Source organism: Ambystoma mexicanum, chromosome 1p (assembly GCF_040938575.1).
Source record: "Ambystoma mexicanum isolate Mex_15411 chromosome 1p, UKY_AmexF1_1, whole genome shotgun sequence".
Taxonomy (NCBI): domain Eukaryota; kingdom Metazoa; phylum Chordata; class Amphibia; order Caudata; family Ambystomatidae; genus Ambystoma; species Ambystoma mexicanum.
This window is the reverse complement of record NC_090921.1, coordinates 216,055,282-216,079,818: the sequence shown is the minus strand read 5'-3', so window position 1 is coordinate 216,079,818 and position 24,537 is coordinate 216,055,282. Positions and strand designations below refer to the sequence as shown.

Sequence of the window (24,537 nt, the reverse complement as noted above, 5' to 3'; positions counted from 1 at the left end):
ACTTTAGTAGGTACTGTCCTCGTTTGCTTCATCGATGGTTATTTGGGAGTTTAGTTGATCATATTTCCTTGAACCCCTGCCACAGTCAGTCTTCATTGTGTTTTTTTTGCTGGGATTAGAGCGATCCTTGGCCTCTTGAATATCATCGACTACTATCGGGCTGGTGGTACCAGAGGGCCGTTCCGACATAGTCGAGATCTGTTGATTAAGACGAGAAGACCTTCTTTTGTTTTTTTCATGGACTATTGGATCAAGTATGCTCCGCAAAACATTGGTATTTTGTTTTGTGTTTTTTCTAAATTACCCGGCAGGTCTGTAATAAACCCTTCTACATAAATCATTTTTGAATGAGGCATAGCCACTACTGTGGTCTGCTCTTTAATCTGATCAGACAAGTTCTCATATAATTTCATGAATGGTGCCATCGTTATTGTGAATGCAGCTATCATGCCTGCATCTATCATGGGTTTCGTCGCAGACGGCTCTTCAATTTGAGATACTACCAGATCTAATAACAGATCCTCATCTGATAATGTTCTCTCCATGGATGGATTAACATCTCCCATATTTGAATATAGTCTAAGACGTTTGTTCATGGTTTCCGGGCATGTAGCAGGTCTCTGATGGATGGCACCCTTCCTGATTGACTCTAATTCTATGCTAGGAGCTCTGTCCACATGCTTTTTTTGCGTGGGGCTCCAGTGTTTAAAGCCCAAGGCTTCAGGGCGTTCGATACCCCTTTGGATTGGATTGTAGTCTAGTCACCATCCACCACGTGTACTTTGCCCGATCCGACCCTCTTCTGTTGCTCATTTGGACTCCTTTTCCGGGAGGTGTCTTTTTGCACACACAGGGAAGATCGATCTTCTCCCCCTACCCCATGTTGTGTACTTATAGTCAACATCTCTTTGTTGAAAAATGGCGGGGTTGACAGTGCAAGAAAGGGAATCTCTTCATTGGCCAAGGAGTCTTCACCTCTCTTCTCCTCACTACTTGGAACCACAGCTGAGGCCTTTCGCGAGTAGAAGAATCGTTGCTTAGACTGCAGTGTAATTGGTGTCAAACCCTGAGGTTTCCATGCAGCAGTGTGAGAGGTTAGGCCTTGTTTTTCCGTTAGGCCTTCTTTAAGAGGTTTCCTGAAAGTATAAATCTTTGTCACCTCCAAGCCTGCTGTGGTCGTGCACGGTAAGGAGGCATCGTCAGGCGCCCTTATGACCTCTAAAGCTGCAGTATCACTGACCTCCCGTCCAGGCATAGAATCCGACTGTTTAGCCCCTGTGTACTCTTCTATCCCTCGCAGGTTCTCAATTGGTGTACTTGTTTTAACCAATTCGATAGTGGATTTTGGTTCAGCTAATTGGTCGGTGTGGATTTCCAGAATGTTGCAATATGAATCTGTTTTTGCACTGAATTCGACCCTCACATCTATGGGACAACTGATGAGGGACGAAGCAGCCGCGGGGGTCGAGATTGCTAATACCATGTCCTTCTCCTCCCCCGAAGTCCCTGATGTCAAGACTCAGCCTGAGTCCTTCGTCATTCTCAAATGTTCGCAGCAGCAATATCTCAGTCTCACACCGCCTTTCTGTGAGGTAGGTTTTCCAATCGTTACCTCATGGATCAAAGGGCTTACGCCCCACAGTCTCCACGCCTAGGTTGTGTACGCGCTGTGCTATTAGTTGGTAACTATTTACTCACCCGCACCTCAATAACGATCAGTAGGTATCCTATGTATCGTGAATGCGGGTAACGGACACTTAATCCGCAAAGCTGTCAATCAGTATGTCCGGCAGACTGACTTCACAAAGTCAGTGGGAAAAGGAAGCGAGTTCAAGCAAATGTCTGACAGCGACTAAATATTATAGTAGCAGATCTGCAGACTGCTACACCACTTTGGAGCACTTTGCGGCCGCTTCACAGTCTCGGAAGGTCTTGTAGTTGAAGTGGAGGGTGGAGCCCTTCCACTCAACACAGCGACCCCAGGCTGGTTTAAAGGAACAGCACAGAGTGGTTCAAGCGGCACACATTTCTTCAAAAAGAAAGAAACAGATATCCAATGTAGCACCTTGCAAAGCAGCGTCTCCTCCTGCAGACTGCTACACCACTTTGGACCACTTTGCGGCCGCTTCGCAAGGCCTTGTAGTCGAAGTGGGGGGTGGACCCTTTCCGCTCAACACAGTGTCCCAGGCAGTTTTAAAGGAACAGCACAGAGTGGTTCAAACGGCACGAATATCAGGCGCGGGGCAACTCTGGCGCTTCTCTCTATAACACTTCAGCTTTACTTCTCGCTGCCTCAGTGGTGGTTATTTATGTGGGCTATTTGGCCTGATGTACCCAGATGTGATCCCACCTTGTCCCTGTTCACCTTCTTTTATATGGAACACACCGCAATGTTGGTTTTTTGCTTTGTGAAAAGTGAATTAGTCCCACACTGTTACACTTGTGTGAGATGGTGTGCTGAATTTAATTTGGGGCATGCCTTTTACCCATGAAGATGGGGTACAGGCTTGCAGTTGTGGCACTTGTTGGTGCATGTGAATAGAAACTATACAATAGAGCCCAATGCCATTAGGTGTTGCTTTTTGCCCGTCCGCCAGTGGTGATGTACTGCAAAGATTGCCAGAACTGAATTCAGGGACTTCCTAGTGTTCCTCAAGCCCAGAATAATCGTCCACTAGTTCTGAGTCCTACTGGACCTGAGCCAGGCACGGTGCGTGCAACGAATCCCACTGCACCATCCAGTTTGATAATATTTGCAAAAGTACGTGCGGCAGACATACAGTACCCAGTGGTGGCCATGGCAATTGCTTGCGCTCAAAATATTAGCACCTGAGAGAGCCCTACAATGTCTAAGGTAGCGGAGGAGTGCAGACAAACACAGCGCAAGAACAAACTTGAGGTGCAACAAGTCAAGCTCTATTCCCTAACACACATTTCGATGTATTTTACAGATAAGACCAGTGTGAGAACTCGAGGGATTAAGTTCTTCCCAAAAGTGCTAAGCTATACTAATCAGTGAAGCAATAATTGACCTTGTCCCCTCCCCTGTCTTATACTGTCCAATCAAAGGTCTAGGCCTGGCGACAGTGGAATGCAGACGAACAGCACAGGAGAAAACCTGAGATACACCAATGTAAGCTGTCCCCACCTCTCTATGCACATTTCAATGTAAGGTAGAAGCTATGCGAGAAACCCAGGGGTTTGAGAAATGCCCCCTCCCTCTCCCATGCTTCACCATATTAATCAGTGAGACACAGATTCAGCTGGTCCTCTGAATTATATTGTCCAAGCAAAGATCTAAACGCTCCGCCACATTAATATATGAAACAACAATTAACCATGTCCCCTGCTTTATACCTTCCTGCCCCATGAAGAATCAGATAATGGGCCTGTCACAGCCAATGCCAGGTGGCCACACAGGCAGCCAGAAACACAAGCATTACCCAGGCTTGGCCCAAGGTCCAGCATCAGTATTAGCCTAACATTAGTGGAGGTCGGTAGTAGGCAGTAGTAGTCGGCAGTCACAAGCTGCCAATTCGGAATGAACCTCAGAGCACCCACACATATTTATAGACGCAAGTGAGTCAACTACTCTGCCCCTCCAATAAGTTAACAGGTTAAAAGAAAAAGTCCAAGGAAATGCAATTCCGAAATGCCTTGTTATGGTCCCCATTAAGAACCATTAAGGCCTAAGAAAACAGAAACGAGATGTGAAATTCTGCCTTTCATTTCGCCCCATTGTGATTGACACATAAATTAGCGAATTATGAAGCATGATACTGGGGGAGGGAGGAGGGAGGGGGATAACTTTCAGACCATACAAAGTCCAGCGTGAGCATGAAACTGGCAGTAGAGGTGGACACAATTTCAGACCATGTGAAGAGCTGCTTTGTGCGACAAAAAGGCGCAAGAGGCGTGCAAAACGTTGGCGAAAGAAAGCAAAGGAGGCACGAAACACAATGGTGTAGGCCAAATCAACTGGGAATACTGCAAGTTCCACCTTGCTTTCAGATATCTCAGCCAACCCCACCCACAACAACATGAGCCCTTTTTGCAAAACTGATTAAAGACTAACTGAGCTCTGTGACTGTAATAGCCCTAAACCCGTGGCCCATACAAGCCTATATTTATGGCTATTTTGGGATGACTTTTCAAAATACCCAGTATAAAATAAAGTAGGTCGGAAGAAAGAGTGCAACATATCTGTCCAAACATAAAGACACCCACAAATAAAGCATTGGCTTGGATAGTGTTATTTAGTTAGAGAGGAAAGGGCAAGGCAAAGGGTCAACCATAGGCAAATGATATCCACTTCCCATGTACACCAACAGAGCTATTTATAGAAAAAGACATTGGGAAAAATGCTATTAGAAATTATAAGATTAATTCTAGGGTAAACTTTATTTTTCATATTTGAACTTTGAGAGATGTGTTCAGAGGAGGAGAAGGCTTTCATCATTGCAATGGTAGGGAAAAAACATTTGGAGAGAAAGCACCACAATGAAGACCAATTGGGCATAATATCCAAAACTAGCCAGGCTGCAGTCCCACGATGGTTGTATCCTACTTTGTGTTCAGCCTCATCGGCTTTTCTTGGCTACTCGGGTCAGTGTGAGATGGGCTTGGGACAGCAATAGAAGAAATGCCAAGCGCAGCGATAAGGCAACGGGTGCGGCAAACAAGGGAGCCATTTCAGGGGACAAAATGTGCCTTTAGCGGAAACATAGTGGCGATTGATACCGATAGGTCTGGGGACTAGTTTCTTTCGGAGCCACTCGGACTTGTATTGAAAATATATTCACTTTTAAGTCTGATCAGATGGTGGTGGCCTTTAGTTTGCCCTGAATGCATGTAGAACCAACTTCTGTAAATCATTAAGGCTGGTGTCTTGTTTCCAGGTGGTCACCATCGGGCCAGTATAGGAAGGAGGAGAACCAATTGCCAGGTAACCAACAAGGCCTACACCTGGAAAGTAGGAGTCAGGTGACCAGGGGATATGGTTTTTCCAAATGTGTGAGCTTGTCAAGTTAATAAGAACCAGACTGCTGGAATTTCCATGAGGCGTTGAGGGGGCAACCTCAACCCCTTAGTTAGTTGTGGAATTGGTCAGCCTGGGACCCCTCTGAGGGTGCCAGCGCGACAAACGCAGTAGGTGCAAAGGAGGCAGCAGCCAGCGAGGAGTGTGATCCCTAGTAGAATGTAGACCAGTGTGGTTATCCAGAAGGCATAGAGATACAGCCCTTTGTGGCAGTATATCTCTGACGTGGTATTCGTATATTCTGGGGCATAAATAGAATAGATCCAGACATTCCCTGCAACAGAGAAAGAGAGACAGGTTAGGACAGCTTTCTGCTGAATAAATATAATGTGACCTAGATCTGAACACTGGATCAAAAGGGAAAGGCAATTTAGAATGACGATGGGATTGGGGGCCGTAGAAGGAGGAGAGAAGAAGAAAAGGAAGGACAGAAGGGATTGAAGGATGTCGAGAAGAACATAATTCCGCTGAGGGAAGCTGGATGAGGTGAGGGATTAATGGCAAAGGAGGGTAAAATGGAAGAGAGAGGCAAGGAGAGAGGGAAAGGAGAAAATAATGAAGGAGGGTGAGTGGAGCGATGGAAAGGAGTGAGGTAGACAGTGCCAAACCCTGAAACTGGGATCACAGGTCACTGAGGAGGCAAAGCTCGAAACCTGGATCCCCTGAGTTTTTGAGCACGCGCTGCCGCAGGTGATATAGAATCGCTCTCCAAAACACATGGCAGTTGGCCATATTCGCCTTCATTTTCTACCCTGCCCTTCTGCTGCCAGTTGTATTGCGTGAGACTTCCCAAATATGTATATCTTTATATTTGAGAATACTGCCATGTGCCCCCTCAGTTCCCCCTCTCAGACCCACCTCTCGAGCATACATGATTTCTCTCATTGCAGGCTTACTTTGCTTAAAGGTTCCTCTAGCAGGGGTACGAGGGATGCAGAGTGCTCTGAAGATGAACATCCTAGCCTTGCAAACTGACATGACCTAGGCTGCTACATGGATTACTACCTAGCAACGAGAGGTGCAAGTGTAATGTGCACTCATTCCCCCTGGCCCAAGCTCTTTCCCAGTTTATTTATTTTTTCATTTATATAGCGCACTAAAGCCAGGGGCATTAAGGCGCAGTTACATGAACCAGTTACTCACAGGAAGGATGCACAGATAGTCAATTGCGGCATCAAGATTAGGATCACTGTTTTAGGTAAACGGTCAAATCTTTAGAGATTGGTTGAAGGTCCAGTATGATGGGTCAGCATGCAGGGCTAGCATGAGTATGTTCCATTGTTTGGTTTGGGTGAATCAGAGTTTATAATAATACATTTACCCAGGACTATCAGTCACACTGGAGCCCTACCCATAGTTCCAGACCATGTTACACCATTTCTCCAGTTCTCGTCTCAAGCCGAGAAGTGTAAGATAATGTCCCAAGTAGCCGTACTGGAAGAAGAGAAATTCTTTGCCACAACCACAGAGAAGTACTCACCTGTGATGAAGAAGACCAGGTGAAAGAGGGTAACGATTCCTTGCAATGCCAGAATAGCTGGGGATGTCTGAGGAGGGTCCCCGCCGTCCCGGCAAGGCAGACTGGTCAGGAAGATGATCACCAAGCTCGAGATGCCAGAAATAATCAGGTAGTAGGGAATGAGGTGCTGCGCTTTGCACTGACTAAAATACACAGAACCTGCGGGAAAACAGAGGGCTCCATTAACTTAGTAGAATTGGCATTAGAGCGCACCTTCCATCTTACAAATCCACCACGGTCTCTCTGAACGAAGGCTGTAATAACAAAGCAAATGTGCATTTCAATAATTTGGGGGACAATATCTCGCAGGATAGCAGTGCCTCAACCCCAACCTCATAATGAAATATTAAACTAAAACATTTTCGCTCAGCCTCTCCATTCCCCATAAAAAACATGTAAATACGTGGGACCAGAATTTTGAGGCAGTTAAGCCAATTATAAGGGGACATCCTAAGGGTGTTTTTTAAATTATTTTCTGTAATCCCCCACATTCACTGAACTCTTCAGGACTAGCTTTTCTGGGGAGGAGAAACATGCCCTTGAATTAGCACAAGAGGGCCTGGTTACTTCTGTTGTCTGGAGCATAAACTGGGGCTGTACTACTGTATTGTATATCATGAATGATAGCTACAACCTTTGGGATAATGCACTTCCCTGGGGCCTGGTCTAAGGATGGTCCAACTATGTAACCTGGGAGTGCTCTCTTGCCCATGCCTGTGGCATCTGTTCAAATATGTAGAAATGCATGGGATTGCAACAGAGTGCTGTGCAACAGAAACAAAGTTACATGAAGCAGGAACAGAGATAATATAAGGGACAGGGGAGGCCATCTCTGATTCAGTAGTTCGCATCTGAAGATGTTCTTTCTTTGGAGAGCACAATCTTCTTTCCCTCCTGAAGCGCAGGTGAGAGGGCATCCATCTGATTGATGGAGGTAACTGATTCCAGAGTGCTTTTGTATAGCCAAATGCGTGTTTTCTCTTTTTTGTGCTCCTTGCTTTACTGCCTGCTGTGGTCATTGCTCCTATTGGTGTGTTGGGACCCTGAGAAGGGTAGGTTTCTTGAAAGGTATGTAGGTGCTTTTGTCATCATGGCCTTGTAGGAGACCGAGACTGATTTCAAAATGGTGGGGGCTTGGAAGGACAACCCTTTATTATTATTTTTTTTTATTGTGCATTAGGCACATGAAAGGACTTTTTACACATTCTTAAGACAAGAACAGGCATAAAACTAAAGATGAAACATATACATTACAATAAAATATATCAAATAAGGTCAACCTCATCAAAATAAAAACACAAACAAATTGAAATCACAAAGATATTCTGATACAAAATAAATTAGTTAAGGAATTTTAGTAAAGCAATCAATAATGGAATCTCTTTCCCAGATGATATCCTATGCCAAAAAGCTTGATTGATAAGCCAAGTGGTGGCATGGACACATTGTACAAAATAGTGTACTCTCAGGGGGTAGGCGGCAGAACAGGATATTAACACATGTCGAGAATCCTGTAACAACCCCTCAGAGCAGAGAGTACATTCAGCTGCAGAAGGATCCATTTTTTGCCAAATACTTTGCATTTCATTGGTCCTAATCAAACTGAGGAAAAGGCGCAACAGTTCAGCACGCCAAGCTGGTTTGGGGAAGCGTCTGATGTACTGGAGGACAGATTTACTAGATTTTTCCCATGGTGTGTAACTTTTAGTGTACTTCCAAGTGCTAATTAATGCTCTTAATGCTCTAGTATGAATCCAATCCGGGCGCTGCTGGATTATCTTTGAGAGTGTCAGGTATGCAATCACAATTTTGAAGAATCATTTCGGCATCATTATGTAAGGTTGTCAGATAGGGATTCTGATGTTTTAAAAGTTCCTCATGAATGCCTACATACAGGGAACAGTATTTTGGAATTGAGATGAGTCTATAAAGCGCAAGAACCTTCCAATGACAGTATGACTGCATGGAGTAGAAACCCAACTCATATCGTAATTTTGCAATAGGTAAGGCCATTGGTAGCGATAGAGTATTCTTCCATATACAGCCTTCTAGCCGATCCCAAAAAATTTTATTGCCACAGGGAATACATTCCATGCCGTATAACATTGAGGGGAGGATTATGCCCCTATAGAATCTAATGAAAGGCATTAAAGAGAATCTACAGAAAGAGTGAAATAATTTATTCATCTGACAAGTGAATTGTAAGACCTTACTCTCAAGTTATTGAGTGATGTACATCACAGAATGATTGCTTCGAATGTTAAATTCCAAATATTTAATATGCTTCTGTATCGAGATTGTCTGGCGAGTTAATGACCAGAATAATTTAGGAGTCTTCCTACAAGTTTTGTTGAACACAAGTATGGCAGATTAGTTTGTATTAACAACAAGCTTGTTTTTGGTTGCATACTCCTCGAGAGCATTGAGAAGATGTTGTAGCCCTACAGGAGTATTATCGATGAGAGAAATATCGTCAGCATATGCCAAGAAATGGATTTAGCATTTGCCTATTATTGGGGATACAAAGGGGAAGTTTTGTAGAAAAGAAGCCAGATCAGATAGGTTTAGATTGAAAAGGCGAGCAGCCAAAACATAACCCTGCCTTATCCCTTTTGCAATAGGAATAGAGGGAGAAAAATAATCCATTTGTTTTAGTCGGATCTTAATCGTGGTGTTCTCATGAAGGGCGATTAAGATATGCAAAAGGTCCTCTGGAATATCCCAAGATTTCAATTTTTGCCAAAGTTTTGACCTATTGACGAGATCAATGGCTTTCAATAAGTCAATTAGTGCAAGATATGTTGGTCGTGCATTTTTCTTTTGGGACTGAGCCTTTAAGGTATTAATTATCATGCCATTGAGCAGTCTAGAGAGGCCTTTGCAAAAACCGACTTGGTATTTAGAAAATAGTCCCTTACTACGAACCCAAGTTTCCAGATCCTGCAAAACTAACCGTGCAAAGATCTTACTGTCACCATCCACTAAAGCAATCAGTCGATAGTTTGCAGGATCGGTTCTGATACCCTTCTTGTAGATAGGGAATACTATAGCTTGTTTCCAAGAAATTGGGATTCGCCGGGTCTTAATTATCTATCTAAAAAGATGACTAAGTATAACTGCCCAATTGGCTGGTTTGGCTCGAAAGATGTTGTTGTGAGTCCATTGGGACACACAGCGAGGGTTTAGATAAATGCATAAGTATGTTCATTATGTCTTCCTCTGCAATCTTTAAAGACCATGCTGCTGTATACTCATGAGTGATTTCAGAGGAAGAATCTGTCTGTGTGTTATCAGTTAAATATGTATCCCACGTCAATGAAGAAATGATCGTCGTTTGATGTGAACTATGGGGCTCATTTATAGTATTAATCAGTGCCCATAAATTCCTTGCGTGCATGGGCAAAAGAGAAGTTAACATAATTTGTCTGTCTTGGATGCTGCGTAATATTCTGTGGCCACGTAACCAATGTTTGTAGTAGTTGGATAATTTTGACTTCTCAAACAGATACGTGTTGCTGTCAAGCTCTGCAATTTTTAGGTCATGCAGTTTCTTTTTCAGAACTTTTTTCATATTGGTCATTTCATCAAATGTTTGTGTATGGTTTTTTGCATGGGTTATTGGCGTTAGGCTAGGTTGCTTCATGTGCCAAATAAAATGCACAAAATCATCTGGAGAACACAACCTTTTGAAATCACATTGGCCGTAATTTTCAATGGAGTCCAATTTATAATTTAGCAACAAGCAAATTTTTTAAAGCAAGCAACATGATTCCCTTGCATATTCACAGATAATTTAGTATCATAAGATGTTATAGACTCATAGGGATCAGTCGAAAAAGAAGTTTGCTGAGAGAAATGGTCACTGTGTGACATAGAAACCACATTTAACCATTGGCAATGCTGAAACAGTTCAGTACAAACAATAATATAATTTATTGTGGAAGAACTTTTAGAATTAGACCTAGTCCAAGCAGGAGGGCAATCAGATGGAATGTTACAATTGACAATGATTAGATTCCATGCTTTAAACACATGATCCCTCATTTCTCCATTACAATTATTGAGCTTCGATTTAGATACGCGCCTTGCAGAAGGAGCACAACAGTTTTATTAAAGTCTCCCCCAATAAATAAAAGGTCAGCATGGAAGCAGATTTTTAAGTTGGTCAAGATGGCCGAAAATGATTCCAAAAAAGAAGAAAGATCACAGATTGCTGGTATCCAGTACATATTGCATTGAAGTAGGCCGCATGTGAATGAATCCCATCCAGGGACTAAGCTACCACGGATGTCATTATTGAAGCACAGAACATTAGATATTATAGCATTCCGAACAGCGATCACAAGGCCACCAGAGGGGCGATCACCATTAGGACAGATTGCTAATTGAAAAATCATAGTAAATCCATTCAGGTATAACTCAGTCATAAGCCAGGTCTCCTGAAAAAAAAACAAATCAAAGTCTGCGAAAATCAGCTCCCTTGTGGCACCATGTCTGAATGACAGACGGCCACGAGTGTTCCAACTAAAGCACTTTATTTGGTCTCTTGCCTAGAGTGTATTATCAGAGACGATGAGATGTTGGAAAACCTCCGTAATAATGTCCGGTAACAAAGACATTAACTTGGATTTATCGTTCTTGTCTGCCAATGTATCTTTGACTTGAGGACGAACTGTATCTATTACAGAAATCGAATTGTTAAGTGGTGCAGTTGATCTGCCTTCATCATGCGAAGTTGGTGCACCATGCAGATTTTTTTTGTGCGACGAGAGTGGAAGAATTGGAGATCCATTGCTGCAGAAACTAGGGCTTGCACAACAACATTAGATTTTAGGATCAATTCCACAATTTGAGTATTGTTCTCAAAGGGAAATGTCAATGTCATTTGAACAGAACAAATACAGATCTGAGATCTGTTTGGTGTATGCTAGAATAACACTTCGATTTAGTGCAGTATGTCCTTTTTTGCTTACATTGTTTTAGCCATAATTTTGGAGCAGCAAATAGTTTTTCTTACATTGATGAATCAGATGCTTTGGGACTTTGTATGGAGGAGGGTTGTGAGCCATTATTGGATACTTTTAGCAGAGGAGAAGCGGACAGCATTGCAGTAGAGTGTGTTGTTAGATCTGACATTACTAATTTGTCTGTCTCTTTCAGACGGTTGTTTCTGCAGAAAATGGGAGCTAATTTGACAGGTTTTGCAGGAGCTGGGACTTGTGGTGGGAGTGTATCAGTCTGAGAAGCAGTTATGGATTTTACACTTGCATTACTCGTGGCAGGTGCAGTGGGAAGACTAATACCCAGGACAGACAACACAGGGGACTGTACATCCTTCACTGCTTGCTGGCTAACTTTATTAGCAGGCAATTTCGAACCTTTAGACTTTTTTTATCTTTTTGTCAGGGTCTTGAGAGATGTCATCAAGAGCTTTAAAAACATTATTTTTTCCAGCTTTCTTTTGTTTGCTGTTTTTAGGCTGAGTTTTTAGATTATGTTCAGGATCCATTAGAGCCATGATACCTGCATACAATTGTTCTTTTTCTTTTTTATATACTAAATACTGGTAGTCAGGGAAGGCTTATCATCAATAGGTGTCAAATCAGATTGCAAATGGGAACAGAATTTGCAGTATCAGTAATTGACTGCCCAATTAGAGTCTCTGCTGACTTCAGCCCAGTATCAGGGCATGCCTTATCTATTAAAGCTTGCGCATCAACCGTCTGTGCCAGACAAATAAACTCTTCCATTACTGAAACAGATAACGGTGTGTCATCATTAAAAGATGACACCAGAGGTGGATGTGTCGATTGGGCTCGAGAGTTAATGTCGCAATTTTTCTGGGCAATTAAAGAATATTTGATTTCTGCCCATGTGAGTTCAGTGCTTAATTTGTAAGAGTTGAAATCATTTGCCAAGTTGGTCATGCATTCTGTGTGCACCTTTTCATTCACAGAAACCTGTGGCACAATTTGCTGGAACCGGGTGTAAATGGCTCCATTTAGACCAGTATGAGAGGAATTGAAGTTGCTTACCTCTTTAGTAAGTTCCATGATGATACCTGAATAGGTATGCACCTAGTCCTTCAGTGATACAAACACATTCATTAAGGAATTTAGCACAACATCCAGAGCTGCCTAAGTTGAGTTTATAGAGTTAGGAGAATAAGGTACAACATTTTTCTCAGGAGATTGATTGCCACCATTTTTAGCTGCCTGTGAGCTAAGCATTCGCACTCGGTGACATAAATCATTTCGAGGACGGAGAGGTGTGGTTGCTGTGAGTTGGGAAGAAAGAGTATTATTGCCTTGTTGATTGATATGTCCACTTTGGATTCGCTCTTTGTTGTAATGGTTGTACACCTGTGGGTCACTAGAGAGATCCAAATGGCTGAGAGGAATATTGGAATCAGGCTCAGGCAAAATAGTATGTTGGATCGGATTCACGGCCCATTTGACATTTGCCAGGTCGTTCAAGCTGCAAGATCTGAGTTTTGTTTTGTTATGGACAATTTGGTTGATGTGACACTTCATAGAAGAAGTAGAAACAGTATAATCCAGAGACTGAGGTAATGCATCTTTCACTAGAAGATTGGATGTTTTCGGACATGTGAGGGAGAGACTCCAACATACTCTGTCGAGAGGGCAAAGGCATATGTGTACTGCTCTCCTCCACAGCAATTTGTGTACGCGCTACATCTTTAGAAATGGCAGGAAGATTAGCTGTTGACAATGTACAACCATGCTGCATGATAAAAATGTCATCCATTTCAGGAGGGAGGAGATTGTCTTTCAGCATTGTGCTCTGCAGATTGTACTTGTATAATAGGAACAATTAGATATTACGCTAAATGTTATTAGTGTCTAAATTGCTCGCGTGAGACTCCAAGGCACTACTTACGGCCCACAGTCACCCCACTAGAGCTCAAAAGGTCACTGCAGTAGAAGAAAAATACCACATGGAAATCAGCAGACCATGAACTACTGCGAGGAAATATAGAAAACAGTGTTGTGCTTGCCATACAATAAGAACAGTCGAGGCTCAAAGGCAAAAACGCCCGCAGTTACCTCGACAGTTCATTCTCTGAATGAAAGCACTTTACTATAAGTGCTGTGACAAAAATCAGTGGGTATGAGACGTGTGAAAAGAGAGTCATGAAGTCACTTCAAAATTCAGCTTACTTGGGCAAAGAGTACTTCAAACGGTTTCCGCCGAACGCAGCCGAAACATAGCCAAACATTTCAACACTTCGCTACACTTCGCTACACTTCGCGTAGGATGTGGTTTTTAAGCTTTCAAGGTTCAGCCTTCTTAAAGGGATGGCTTTCTATTTCTGATGTATCCAAGAGGGAAACAAATGTTTGATGATCCCGTGTAGAGGAGCAGCAGCGTTCTGAGGCAGCAGGCAGCCAAACACTTCAACACAGCCAATTAACTGCCTTTAGGTTGTGGCCTTCAGTGTGTGGCTAGAACCAGGTATGTAGTGCCTTTGTGTAAGGGTGTAGAAGTGCCTGCTGGGCCTAGAGACCCAAGCTACTCCTCACTGATGAGCCCCAACAAGGGCGAAACATGTTTGGGGATGCTTGTGGTCTCGTGCAGAAGGGTTGTGGCCTAGCAGTTCGGGCTGGACTGCCCCTTTTGGGGTGGGGCCAAGCCTGATTTGCATATGGTCTTTCCCTTCTGTAATGGCTTGGCAGGCGAAGAACGGTGGTCTGGAGGGTTGCCCAGAGCATTGCCAGTGGTTAAGATTAAGTCTAAACCTTCCAGCCATCACCTCTTTGTTTTTGCTAAGGGTGTAGAAGTGGCAGCCACCCGAGTTACTGTGCGAAGGGAGGGTAAGGAACAAAACAGCAGAGAGGGGTGTAAGCCAATGGATAAAATAATGCTGTCCTTGAGTGAATCATGTGAAATAAAACACATACGAACTCAATATCCCAGAAGGCCCCACCAAATACGGCATCAGTATAAAAGCCAGTAAATGGGAAAGGAAAATAAGCAATGGAGACAGGAAAACATGCTTCCATATTCAGGCAGACCCCCACAGTTAGTGACTAAAACCAAGGCTGACACATCGAGGGCTGAGCAGGGAGGAGGAGGGGAATTAGCATCCGGTGAGAGGAAACCGTTGCTGGTAACACCCGGCAGTATTTACTGGGAAGGAGGGGCACCTGGGGTAAAAGCCTCACCAAACCGCTCAGAGAGGGTCTTGTTTTGCAGGAGTGGAAGGAGGCTGACGGAGAGGCCCCGGAGTGGAGCGAGGCCGTTCCCGAGTACCAGTGGGCGTACTAGGGAGGAGAGAAAGAACCGCCGGAGAACGCCCTACCCTATCCATGGGCCAGGACAGCGACGCAGCGGAGGAAAATGTTTGACGGGAAAGGATCCGTAAGGAGTGTGAGAAGGAACCCTGGGTGTGGTGTTTTATTTTCTTCGACTTCTGAGGCCGGGCAGGCCAGTGGGCTGAAACTCGGAAAAGCCTGCAGGCACGAGCCTGGTGAACTCCCTAAAGGAACTTTGGGACATTTACTTAAAAACGGGCTGGCGAAAACCACACTACAAACTGTAAGCTGTTTTCATTTGAAGAAACGAAGTCACATAACTTGTTTTGGTATACTACAGCGTGAAACTGGTGAGCTGTGTAATACACCTTCTTGTTGAACACTTTCTTGTCTCTGGCTCACTACTTAACACTTTGTCATCATGGACTTGCAGGAGATGCAGGCTGATTTCAAGGTGGTGACGGCCAGAAGGGTGACCAGTGAACTGTCATTAGGGTGAGGCCAAATCTCTTCTGACTTGTAATAAGGCAAGATGCAACAACACAACAAAGGACAGCCTCATCACAACAGCATACATTAATAACACAAACTAACAACTTCTGCTCCTACCACAACATGCCCGTGGGGCACACCATGAAGAAAACCAGAGAGACTCTACTTGAACAGTTGACACGATGAAATCAAGCAATTCGTCACAAAACCAAAGCACAACAAAGTAACAAACTCTACCTGGTATTCACCACCTCTCCACCCATTTTATGTCTCCCCCTCACATTTGGACTGGACAGACCATGCAGCCATATTCATTCTGCTCCACCACATACCTCTGCCTCATCGAGGCCCACCCACACCAACCAAGACACTCCACCGCTCTTATGAGAACTTCCCCAGGCATGCATTAGGAGGAAAACTCATCATTCTGGCCTCCACATCCAACATCATGTCGTCAGATTACAAACACATATGCATCACTGCAACTTCGACTCAACAAATCTAACCCCTCTGCATCTTGGTACACAGAGAAATTCCGTCAGCTTGCCTGTAATATGCAGACAAGAAAAGTGCCAGAGACTGTTTCTCCAGCTAGAATAACTCATCCCACTAAGAAGCATCCACTCAGCATGCTGGACACTTTTCATCACAAGGGACTGATGAGTGTGCTACCTGGTGTTTGCAGCTTCTTATGTTTATGCATTTCTCTTTATTATTAGGTACACCTGCTGTATTTGCTGTTTCGTTTAAGACACTCTGACCCTTTGTCTTATCGTAATGCTTATAGAATATTATTCGGAAAGTGCAGGTGCACTGGTGATCTTATAAAGAAAGATTCTATATGGCAAACATTCCTGAACATTGTATTAATCTTAGTACTTCATTTGTAATACAAGTCTTTGATATTTTAGTTCCATATAGAGGTTTAAATATGTTAGGTTATGTCCAGAGATTCCGCTAGGGACTGGAATGCAACTCTGGTATTTTTGGTTACTTGGGTCCCGGGAAGGTTGAAGTCTACAAGGAAGATGTTGGTCCAGTGAGAGACTGAAGTCCATAATCATATCTAGGGAGTGGTTTGTAGATGAAGTGGAAAGTGGGCGAGTATTTGTGAGAGAGGGAATAGGAAAGTGAAAGTTTACATTGACAGTAATGGCAATTGATTGTGTACTGATGTCACAGATGTCTTCAATAAATCCCTGACTCCAAAAGATGGTTCAAGGGTTTTTATTTTGCAAATGGTAAATGTGACTCTAAGGCCTTTCCTACATCGACTGCCCGTGGGCTCCCACCTTGCTACTAACCTATGCTTCCATAACCCCAAGTTCGGCAGATAGTGGTCAGTAACCCGTATTATGTAATAGCTAGCCACAGCGAAGGGTGTAAAGGCCAAAGCCATATCTTTCTGGCTCTCTCTGGGGTTCTTCTAAGAGTTCCTTAACCTATCACTCCCCAGATTTTCTTAATAGAAATGATGATTTTCTTGTACCCGTAACAGACATCTTGCTCCGTTCTCCCCCCTCCTTACCTTGAGATCACTATTCCTTCTGCCATACCCTTTACCTTACTAAGCCTTGCACTTCAGTCTTCTCTCACGCCCTTCACTCTTCATCTTCTCCTTTCCCCCCCTTCTGTCTGTCTGGTGTCCACACTCTTTTCCTCACCTCTCCTCTACTGCCCCCTCACCCCTCGTTTCCCCCTTCTCCTCATCCCTCTCCTCATATCCATCTCCTCAACTCTCTCCTCAACCTTCTCCTCTCTACACATCTCCTTGCCCTTCCTACTATAATCACACTCACACCCACTTTCATATTAACAGCTTCGAAACATACAAAATGATATCCCTCTCTCACAACCAATATCTCACCCACACTCTACACCAACTACGCCACCAACTCTGTATTTCACTCCGGCGTCCGTCCTCCTCCTAATCTCATGGTTCACCTACTCACCTCACAATCTCACCCATACAACCCACACTCCATCGCTCATTCATTCTCCTTTTATACTGTTCTCTTCCTGGTTCTATCTACCCCCGCTGCTATTGGTGCCCACACTCACTTGACTCTGTGGACCAGACACCCTGGTCACTTCTCTCACTCAAGTGCTACTTTGCCTGATCTCACTATTCCCTTTGCCATCCTCTGTACTCTAATCTCTCACCCCCACACTTCTGCCTTCTCTCACACTCTTTGGTCTTCTTTCTTTCCTCTCTCTCCCTTTCTGTCCCGCTGATGCCCACACTCTCTCTTCTTCTCTCCCCCTCTCCTCTCGCCTCACCCCCTCCTCTCTTCTACTCCCACCTCACCCCTCTTACCTCTTCTCATTACCTTTCTCTTCTCAAGCTTCTCCTCTCTGCATACCACACTCCTCAAGCATCTTCCCTCTCCACACTTCTCTCCCAACCCTTCCTATTACATTCACTCCCACACCCACCCTCACATGCAAAGCTTTAAACTTAAAGCACTACTACTCTCTCTCACAAACAATATTTCATCTGCTTTCTACACCAATTCCACCACCAACACTTTGCATTCCGCTTCGCCGTCCGTCCTCCACCTGATCTCACTGTTCGTCTCTACACCTCCTGACCTTAGCCATGCAACCCACACTCTGTGCCCCCCACCTTCTATTGGTTCCAGCACTCAATTGACTCTTTGGATCAACCGGCCTTCTTTCTCCAGAGGCTGGGTTTACACAGAGCAAAGTTTTAAACACCTCTCTTAGCCCTGTCCTGTTCTCATGCACAGGTCTGGCTGCAGTCTCTGTTTCTTTGGCGCTCTGTTGTGCTGGCATTTTGTTTTTAATTTGCTGCATGTAGGCGGAGGGCAACAAATGCTGCAACAGTGTTCCCCATGAAAGGTAGGTGTGCAGTTCATCTAGGTTAAGTGTTGGAGTATTCTCGTAGAGATGGGAAGCCAGTACAACTACATTAGGTTGGGAGACATCTGCTTGAATTCCTGGTTTCCTTTTATGAGTCAGGCTGTGACACACTTCGTGGCCATAAGTGGAGCCAGGTGCATTGCCGAAATACCTGTAAGAAGGGTGTTTCCCTATTAATGTGGGAGATTACCAGTGGATGGACTGTGTTTCTGAGGTCCTCGGATGGAAGGAAGGGTTTTATCTATCATGGAGGGCTGCATGTACCAGACAGTTAAGGCATTTGGAATGATACGTTGTTGTTGACAGAATTAGAGAAGGTTGTCTGTAGTGTGAGAAACCTGAGGGTGTTCTCCCAAGTAGATCCCGGAAACCTAATCCTTCTTCCCATCCCTCTGATTATTATTTTCAGCACTCCCAACCTACTCATTTAAAATACTACAGTTCCCACAATCCCGCTTGTTTATTTCACGGTCCCAGCTATTCCTGTTTGCCGTACAAACCTTACCAATCCCGTCCCCCAGATTGTCATTTTCCGAACATCCACTCAACTATGACAGAACACTACTGTTCCCACAATCCCCTCTGTTCTGTTCTCCATCCCAGTCATTCTCGTGCATTTAACAAAACCACCAAATCCTACCCTTCCGAGATCACCCCAAACTCAAATACGAAGGATAAGACTCCATATAACACATATTTCCCTTCCGACTCTGTAGGATGATCTGACATTTAAATCTTCCCCTCTTTCCGACAAAACCACTTGCGTACACCACAATTAAAGGTTTAATAAACCTGTGTACCTGACATGTCCCAGCCCGAGGGTCAGGCAGAGTCAGCCAATTAACCACCACACACACACAACGGCTCTTCCTTTTTCCCACAGGGATAAAAGGTGGAGCAAAAGAGCACAAGGTGAACAAGGCGAGCCCGGCAAACAGCAAAATGAGACGGTGAATCAAGAAGGAGAAAGGTGCCAGGAATCGAGAGGGTGGCGAGGAAAGAAGGGACCTTGCCCTTTTCGCCCCAGACCCACAGACCCATTGTGGAGGAGAGCCCAAGACTATGACCAATAGCACAAGTGTCTTGAAGCAGATGTCAACGGTAAACGGTGCAAGCCTACGTCGATAAGCAGGAGCGAAGGAAGCTCCCACGTCCGTGTTACCAGCCTTGACTCCAGAGGGAAGAGCTAAGCGGTTCATCTCAGCCGGGGAGTTGAAGGCAGAGCCGAAAATAGCCAGGCTGTATTGAATGAGAATCGCAAAATGGCAAGTTGTTTAACCAAGTTCAATGAAATATGAAAGAACTGTAAAGGGTGTAAAAGGGGAGATCGGCTGCAGAGGGAAACCAGCACCACGTGGGTGCTAACTCAAAAGACTCTGGTCGATCCCCATCTGAGCAAAACTACAAATATCAGAAGGCCATAGGAGGGCCAGCGAAATTGGTCAAAATGGTCATACAGAGAGTCAAGCAAAATCCCTGTACAATCGAAAGACTTTGATCTACAAGCAGTGTGAAAGAAAGGGAGGTGAATCCCGCAAACCATTGTAAGGACTGTTTGAAAAAGACATTGAGAAAATAAGGGAAGTGACTCCCGCTAAAGAGAAGAAGGATCTAAGCCCGACCGAGGGAGATCCCGGGGTGAAGCCATAACCCAAGTCTTGGCAGTCAAGAGGGGTACAAACCCGACAGCAGGAGATCCAGTGGTGAACCTGTCACCAAAGTATTGGCAGACAAAAGGGGTCCGAGCCCGACCGAGGTAGATCCAGGAGCAAAGCCATCATCCAATACTTCAAGTGAGAAAAGAACTGATATATATATATATATATCTATATAATCATGGGGAACGATACATGAAGGGTCAGCGCCCAGAAGAGGTGGACCTAGGAGTGAGCTATCACTCTATGTGAATTGTGGACTACAATTGAGAAGGGTCAGCGCCCAGAGGAGGGGAACCCAGGGCTTATTCATTATCACTCTAATGAACTTTCATTTGGTTGAAGGAACTTTTGTTTTTGTTATTTGAACATATCAGGCCCCCGAAGGCAAGAGACTTTCAAAGGAAACAAGACTTGGACATCGACAGGCCTGAGAACTGCCATTGGAACTGTCGTCTCATGCTGGAGAAACCTGAGACTGTACTGTGCTCCAAGCTCCCATCTTACCCCATGCTCAAATCTAGCTACCGCATCCTGATATATTATTTGAGAACACTTTCTTTTCTTGAGCACTATCCCACACCACTTTTTGTATTAGTTGTAAGGTTTGGCAATAGGTTTCTTAGTATGGGCCCTTTTATTTGACATAACACAACTAGGACTGCCTTATTTTTCTTTTGATGGTTGACGCTTGCTCCCATCTTAGATTAGGCATTTTCCCAACCTGCATAAAGCATTCATTGTTCAATAAACACCCTTGGACTGTGATCCCTTGTGTCTGTCTTACTTGTTGCCACCATGGGTTCCGTACAGTAGTAAAACAATAGTGTGTTACATCTGTGGTGCAACCTAGGGATATCTCTGCTGTCTAAAGTCTGGCTCTGAAAGCTTTGTTAACGGATTAACAATTCTGCAATCTGCCTTCAAAAGGTTTGTAATGTTAATGATGTCCGTCTAAAGTTATGTTTGTTATGTTATAATTTTTATTAAGTGCACAGTTGCCAAAAAAGCACCATGGTGCTAGGAAATACCCTAGGATTTGACAGGCGACTAAAACAGGTGGGTCTTCAGGAGCTGTCAAAATTTAAGATTACTTTCTGTAGACCCAGAGGGAGAACGGGAGGGCATTCCACATTCTGGCTGCCACTACTGAAAAGAAACGGTCACCCATCCGTATGAGGCGAACACGAGGAATGGGCAGCAAACAGGCTTCAATGGCTCTAAGAGAGCGCATCGGAACATAATGCCGGAATTTCTCCTGCAGATATTCAGCTCCCTGGACATAATAGGCCTGGTGGACAACACATATAGACTTAAAGAGAATCCTTTCCTGTACTGGCAACCAGTGGATAGTACGCAGGACTGGTGAAATATGAGCCCCATATGGAGTATTGATGGCCACGTGACTTGCAGAATTAGGACATAAGTAGGTTGAGCCCAAAGTAGTGAATTACAATAATCCAAGCGACTTAAAATAAGGGAAGAGCCAACTAATGGGCGCAGATTCTTTGCTTCCATTTCCTATGAAGCTTTTGGAGTTGTTGGTCTATCCTCTTCTCACTTCTTTTCTTGAGCACTCTATGTTGCTGAATCCTTTTCAGTCAGGTTTCCGACCAGGCTGCGGCACGAAAAGTGTTCTGGTGTCCGTCCTGGATGATTTGACCCACCTCGCTGACCAGGGGGTGCAGGAGCACTGATCCTGTTGGATCTTTTGGTCACTTGATGAGGTTGATCACCGTCTGTTGCTCCGCCGCCTCTCCATGGCTGGCCTCTCGGGTCTCTCGGGTCAAGTCCTGTTACGGTTCCCCTCTTTCCTGTCTGAGAGGACCCAGATTCTTTCTCTTTCTTCTTTTCTATCTCACGCTACTTCCCTTTGCATGGTGTACCACAGAGCTCTGCCGTGTCTCCAGCTCTTTTTAACATCTACATTAAGCCCCTCTTGCTGCTCGTCCACTCCTGTGGGGTTCGCTGCTACTCCTATGCCAATGACACGCAAATCATTGTCCGGCTGGACTTCACCCAGTCGGACTCTTCGTCACGGCTTAGGGTTGTTCACCGGCCCTGGGTAGTTGGATGGGTAGAAATTGGGTTAGACTGAATGGAGACAAGACGAGGTCCTGGTGGTGGGTCCCCCTCTTTTGGCACTTCTGGTTCCTGATTAGGCTCTAATTTTTAGTCGGCGGCCTGGCAGCTCCTGGAAGTGGGCCCTTGCCCCTTACCAGTGCCTCAAGTTAGGAGCATGGGATGCATTTTCTCTGAATCATTATCAGCTGCAACCCCAGGTTAGTGCCATTTGTAAAGCTGGCTATTTTCAACTCAGAGTACTCCAGAAGGTTTTGCCCCTCCTCCCGGAGCATCTCCGCCTGCCACCAGAACCTCTGTCTCCTCCCTTATTTTAAGTCGTTTAGACTATTGCAACTCACTACTCCTGGTTCAGCCCATCTATCTTTTGCATCATCTTCCATTCTGTGGCTCGATTGGCCATTGATACCCCTTATGGGGCCCATGTTTCCCCGATTCTGCGGATTCTCCACTGGCTGCTGGTGCAAAAAACGGATTCTCTTTAAGTCCCTTTGCATTGTTTCCCGGCATATTATTGCTAGGGAGCTGAAGATCTGCAGGAGAAATTCCGGCCTTATGTCACGGCTCACTCTCTCATATCCAGTGAATCTTGTCTGCCGACTATCACTTGTGTTTGCCTTGCCCGAATGGGTGGCCACTCGTTCTCTGTGGTGGTGGCCAGAATGTGGAATACCTTCCTGTTTGACCTTCGGGCTACTGAAAGTCATCTCAAGTTTCGGCGACTCTTGAAGACTCACCTGTTTTAGTCATCTGTTTCATCCTGTTGTATTCTTAGTGCCATGATGCCTTTTTTGGCGACTGTGAGCTTAATAAAAAATGATAGCATAACATAACAATACCTCCCGGAGTACTCTTAGCTGGAAATAGCCAGTTTTGCAGATGGCACTGACCTGGGGTGCGGCAGATAAAGACTCAGAGAAGATGCACCCTAAATTCCTGACCTGAGACACTGGTGAGGGGCAGGGGCCCCAGGCTGATGACTAAAAAGAGGAGCCAGATAGAGAGCCGGTAGTGCAGAGAGAGGAAGAACCCGCCACCAGAACCTCTGTCTTATCTCCATTCAGTTTCAGCCAGTTGCTGCCCATCCGACTACCTACGTCCGCTACGCAAACCCCTTGAGGAACACCGTGCAAAAGAGCAGGAGTGTGTGACAGAAAAGAAGCTAAAGAAAAGGTCTGGGTCTTTTATGACGGGAAGGATGAAAACCACAATAAGACCTGACCCGAGAAGCTGGCCCGGGAAAGGTGATGGAGCAACAAAGGGTGGTCCACCATATCAAATGCGACTGAAAGATCCAACAGATCAGTGCCCCCACCCCTCCCTGGTCAGCGAGGGGAGTCAGGTCATCCAGGACGGACGCAAGAACACTTTCCATGCCACAGGCTTGTTGGAATCCCGACTGAAAAGGATCCAGTAATTTAGAGTGCTCAAGAAAACAGGGCCGGCTCCAGGCTCCTAGAAAGGAGGCCTCAGCTCAGCCTGAACCATTTTCTTTTTATTCACGTTAAATGTTACATGAATGAAAAGAAAATAGTACATGATTATGCACACAGCGCGTACAGGAAGGTTAAACCATACAGGCAATGGTATTCTGGTGCTGCTATTATTAGAAACGCGGCCACAGAGCTTTGGAGCAATAAATTACAGTGCAGGACCGACTCCGGCCACATGTACGCACGCAGAGCAACACACTGTAGCATTAGCAACTTGCAAGGCTACTGGTGCTGGATCGGCGCACAGGCTGCCTTGGCCAGGCCCACGCCTGCGCATTGATTCAGTAGTGACTTTCTAATTTCATGTGCCCTCTCTGTGTGCAGGCGTGGGCCATGCCTAAACACCCTTCCCTTGCTGGCACAATATTGAATATCGTACTGCAGTGCAGTCTGGACACGCTCACGCTGAGATTCTTCTAACCAGAAACTGGCAGACAGGGCACTGGCAGAGAACTCAGCACCGACAGTCAGTCTGACAGGTACATCAGAGAAGAAAAAACTGTCTGTCATTAATGTGACATGTTTTTCGTGCTTCACTTTGCAATGGGGTGCGCCTGGGTCTGCTGCATTACACACAAGTCGTCATCGATTCATGGCTATGCCCACTTGCACCTGGTTGGCACACACTTTATATAGGCTGTGCACAGTGATAAGTTCACGTCCATTGGAAGTCAGGGCAGCTAATGTCCAAACATACCTACTGGGGTGGTTATGCGAAATTGGGTGCTGGGCTTGGCTGTCTTTTTGTGCCCATTATCACTGGCACAGGATTTACATTTTGTCAAGACCTGGTGTTTTTTTTTTTAGATAGTTTCACTTATATCCATTCCCAATTTCTAAGGAGGCCGAAAGGCCATCTGGAATCTATAACCGCCCGCTGTGATTGCCATTAGGTATTGGGTATGGTTTTGCTCCAAGGTGTGCATGGGTGCCCGCCAGTTCATGGCCGTGCCAATTGCTATGCTGCTGTTGGAAGTTGCTCTCAACACGTCATCAACTTATGTCGTGCTAGGCTGGAAAGGGCACTCGGGGCAGCTAGTGCCAATAAACCCTCGCTCTTTCTCTGTGCCACTGTCATTGATAGTGTTTGTCATGGCAA

The 24,537-nt window shown here is 44.9% G+C and overlaps 1 protein-coding gene across 4 annotated transcripts in view; it reads right to left on the bottom strand.

Moving 5' to 3' along the window:
- Nucleotides 1-4,382: 4,382 nt before the first annotated feature.
- The window catches only part of LOC138567894 (transmembrane protein 272-like), a 235,437-nt gene continuing 215,282 nt past the window's right edge, over nucleotides 4,383-24,537 (bottom strand). For all 4 annotated transcript variants that reach the window (XM_069646399.1, XM_069646398.1, XM_069646394.1 and 1 more), the window contains exons 4-5: nucleotides 6,519-6,716; nucleotides 4,383-5,312 (exon numbers count right to left, since the gene is read on the bottom strand). In XM_069646399.1, the coding sequence (XP_069502500.1) occupies nucleotides 5,107-5,312; nucleotides 6,519-6,716 (404 nt within the window). In that variant the 3' untranslated portion in view covers nucleotides 4,383-5,106. The remainder of the gene's footprint in view (nucleotides 5,313-6,518; nucleotides 6,717-24,537) is intronic.